General features: G+C 46.6%; 1 protein-coding gene across 1 annotated transcript in view; it reads left to right on the top strand.

The window, feature by feature from the left end:
• The window catches only part of areg (amphiregulin), a 14858-nt gene extending 11588 nt beyond the window's left edge, over positions 1 to 3270 (top strand). The window contains exons 4-5 of the mRNA XM_036599044.1: positions 1312 to 1500; positions 1608 to 3270. Coding sequence (XP_036454937.1) covers positions 1312 to 1500; positions 1608 to 1692 — 274 coding nt within the window. The 3' untranslated portion in view covers positions 1693 to 3270. The remainder of the gene's footprint in view (positions 1 to 1311; positions 1501 to 1607) is intronic.
• Positions 3271 to 3734: the final 464 nt, after the last annotated feature.

Genomic DNA, 3734 nt, shown 5'->3' with positions numbered 1-3734 from the left:
CTAACTCACTCATTCACTCAAACAGTCACACACTCACTAACTCACTCATTCACTAACTCACTCACACACTCATTCACTCACTCAGACACTCACTCATTCACTCACTCACACGCACACTCATTCACACACACACTCATTCACTCACTCACACACTCACTCACACACTCATTAACACACACACTCACTAACTCACACACTCACTAACTCACTCACTCATTCACTCACTCACACACACACTCATTCACACACTCATTCACTCACTCACACACTCATTCACTCTCTCACACACACTCATTCACTCACTCACACACACACTCACTCACACACACACTCATTCACTCACTCACACACTCACTAACTCACTCACTCACACACTCATTCACTCTCTCACACACTCATTCACTCATTCACTCACTCACTCACACACACTCATTCACTCACACACTCACTCACACTCATTAACACACACACTCACTAACTCACACACTCACTAACTCATTCACACATTCATTCACTCACTCACACACTCATTCACTCTCTCACACACACTCATTCACTCACTCACACACACACTCATTCACTCACTCACACACTCACTAACTCACTCACTCACACACACTCATTCACTCACTCACACACACACTCATTCACTCACTCACACACACACTCATTCACTCACTCACACACTCATTCACTCTCTCACACACACTCATTCACTCACTCACACACACACTCACTCACACACACACTCATTCACTCTCTCACACACTCACTAACTCACTCACTCACACACTCATTCACTCATTAACTCAAACACTCATTCACTCACACACACTCACTCACTCACTCACACTCGCACACTCATTCACTCACTCATTCACAAACACACACTCATTCACTCATTCACACTCACTCATTCACTCACACACTCATTCACTCACTCCTGATGTTATTGATTACCTGTGCAGGTGTATGAAGGGCTATGACAGCATGCGCTGTGTGGTCCAGCTGATTGATTGATTGATGGATTGATGGATTGATTGATTGACTGATCGATGTTATTGATTACCTGTGCAGGTGTATGAAGGGCTATGACAGCATGCGCTGTGTGGTCCAGCTGATTGATTGATTGATGGATTGATTGATTGATTGATTGATTGATTGATTGACTGATCGATGTTATTGATTACCTGTGCAGGTGTATGAAGGGCTATGACAGCATGCGCTGTGTGGTCCAGCTGATTGATTGATTGATTGATTGATTGATTGATTGATTGATTGACTGATCGATGTTATTGATTACCTGTGCAGGTGTATGAAGGGCTATGACGGCGTGCGCTGTGGGATCCAGCTGTTACAGACGTTTTCGGGTTCAGGTTCGGGCTCACACGGGCTGGACGATCACTCACACACTCACACCCTGCAGCTCGCTCTGGTCATCATCGCCGTCGTCCTGTCAGTCATCAGCTGCGCCGCCATCATCATCATCATCATGGTCCAGTACGTACTGTAGAACTGCTCTGGTTCTCCGGTGTAGATCAATGAATATGGTTTATCTATTGACCGATATGAATAAACTCTCATTGTTGTTATGGTTACCTGTGCAGGTATAAAGCTCAGCACAGTTTCCAGGCTGCGTTCCTGAGCTCGAGCTCTGAGAGGGAGAAGCTGCAAAAGAGTCCGGCCATCTGAGGATCAGCGCCACCTGCTGCACCACAAACATTCACCCTGATTTATTACAGCGCCGTAGATTATCACTGTAGGTTCAGCCACGAGGACCCGCCGCAGGGCTCTGTTTCCATGGTGATTCTGATTGGTGCAGTGAGCGAGTGTGGAGTCGGATCTCCATCACGTCTTCAGTAGATCTGGTAGAAGAGAAGTGACGGTGTGGGTAAACGCCCGCACTCCCCCAAACTCAGCATAGTGCCACTGTTTAACGAGCGATTCATCATCAACGGAAACAGATCAGCGTGAAGTTCATTCGTTAAACATTGTTTATTTATTTATTTTATTTATTTATTTGCCCAGCGTAATGTTCAGTTTTGTTTGTTTGCTCTGAATTGTGGCCCATAAGAAAATTCAGCATTAATTTGGTACATGTTACACAACGCAAACAGGCGTAATGAACAAATAAACATTCCTGTTAACGAACCGATGAGCAGGTCGGACAGCAGAGCGACCAGCCGGGCAGTGAGAGACGTTTCTGACCGGTCCACCTTAAACCTAAACTGACCTTTTTATCTCTCTAGTTCGTGTGAGGTCGCGGGAGTTCGGGGTGCTGAAGTGTATAAATGTACCTGTAAGTGAACGTAACGTACTCAGTGATGTCGTACAACGTGACTGGACGTCTTTATTAATATGATTTTTTAATGGACTTCAAACAAAACGTGTCGGGCTCCTGAGTGGCCATTCAAAGCCGCTTTTCCTGTGCATGGTGCCGGCTCGACTCGACCCGACTCCTGACTCGACTTTCCTTTCTGGTTCTTCATTCGGCAAATCCGGTTCTGTTTTTGGTATCACCTCCGTTGAGGTTCCAAGCGAGCTGAGCTGATACCTAAAGGTGATGTAAATGCTGCCGACTGCTGATTGGTCAAAGAGAATCGCTAAAGATTTATGCTAACCTTAGCTGCCAGGTTAGCGCAGCCTCTTGTGTCGCCTTTGAGCTCCAGAATCGTCTCGACATCTGAGCTCTGATGTGGTTTCTCCCCAAACTCTCCTGTTTTTGTCAGCTGTCTTGTGTCTCGCTGCCTCTTCTGAACACAATTTGTCTCCTTTACATCACAGCAGTTTCATATGGCGTTGCTATGACGACCAGCTACACTGAGGGGGCACTATATCTGCAGTGGGAAATGAAGTAGCTGGTGGAAGCGAGTCGAGTTGAGCCGTGCCATGCAGTGGAAAAGCGTCTCGAGTCCTGGTCCTGGAGATTCACCTTCCAGAGTTTAGTTCCAACCTGTATCCAGTAAGCGGCTCTGCCCCCTTACTGGACTGTAATGGATCTGATCCAGCCAATCAGGGACTTGGGATGAGGTTGATTAGCTGCTGCAGGTGTGGCAGACAGAGATTAAAACTAGGCTCTACTAGGCAGATCTCCAGGATCAGGGCTGGAGACCAGTGAGCTCAGTGTTTCTGTATCAGCAGGAAGTTCAGTCCACAGTGATGCCACAGCCATCCGTAATCAGGAGTCCCACAGATTATAACTGTCTCTCTCTCTCTCTCTCTCTCTCTCTCTCTCTCTCTCTCTCTCTCTCCCCCATCCCCCGCCTCTCTCTCTCTCCCACCCACCCTCTCTCTCTCTCTCTCTCTCTCTCTCTCTTTCTTTTTCTTTCTCTTTCTCTCTCTCTCCTTCTCTCTCTCTTTCTCTTTTTCTCTCTCTCTCCTTCTCTCTCTGTCTCTCTCTCTCTCTCTCTTCGTCTTTCTCTCTCCCTCTCTCTCTCTCTGTCTCGCTCAGTGTGATGCTGGCCAACACAGGCGTCTGTTAGCTGATATAACAGCATTAGCAGTTAGTGCTCTCCTCCAGGTGTGTTGAGCTCCAGTGGCGCTGTGGTGTTCAGCACACCGAGCTGAGACACGACCGATGATAAATACATCGTATTCATCACATGGATGTCACAGTTGGTCTTTTAGGTTTTGAAAACAATATTAGGCTGTTTTAAACTCCAGAACTGGCCGAAAAATACAGAAATACAGATTTAAACCAATTTACAGCGTTAAGTTTACTGCAGCTTAATACA

Source organism: Colossoma macropomum, unplaced genomic scaffold (assembly GCF_904425465.1).
Source record: "Colossoma macropomum unplaced genomic scaffold, Colossoma_macropomum, whole genome shotgun sequence".
NCBI lineage: Eukaryota > Metazoa > Chordata > Actinopteri > Characiformes > Serrasalmidae > Colossoma > Colossoma macropomum.
The sequence above is the reverse complement of the archived record's forward strand: the minus strand, read 5'-3'. Positions and strand labels throughout refer to the sequence as shown.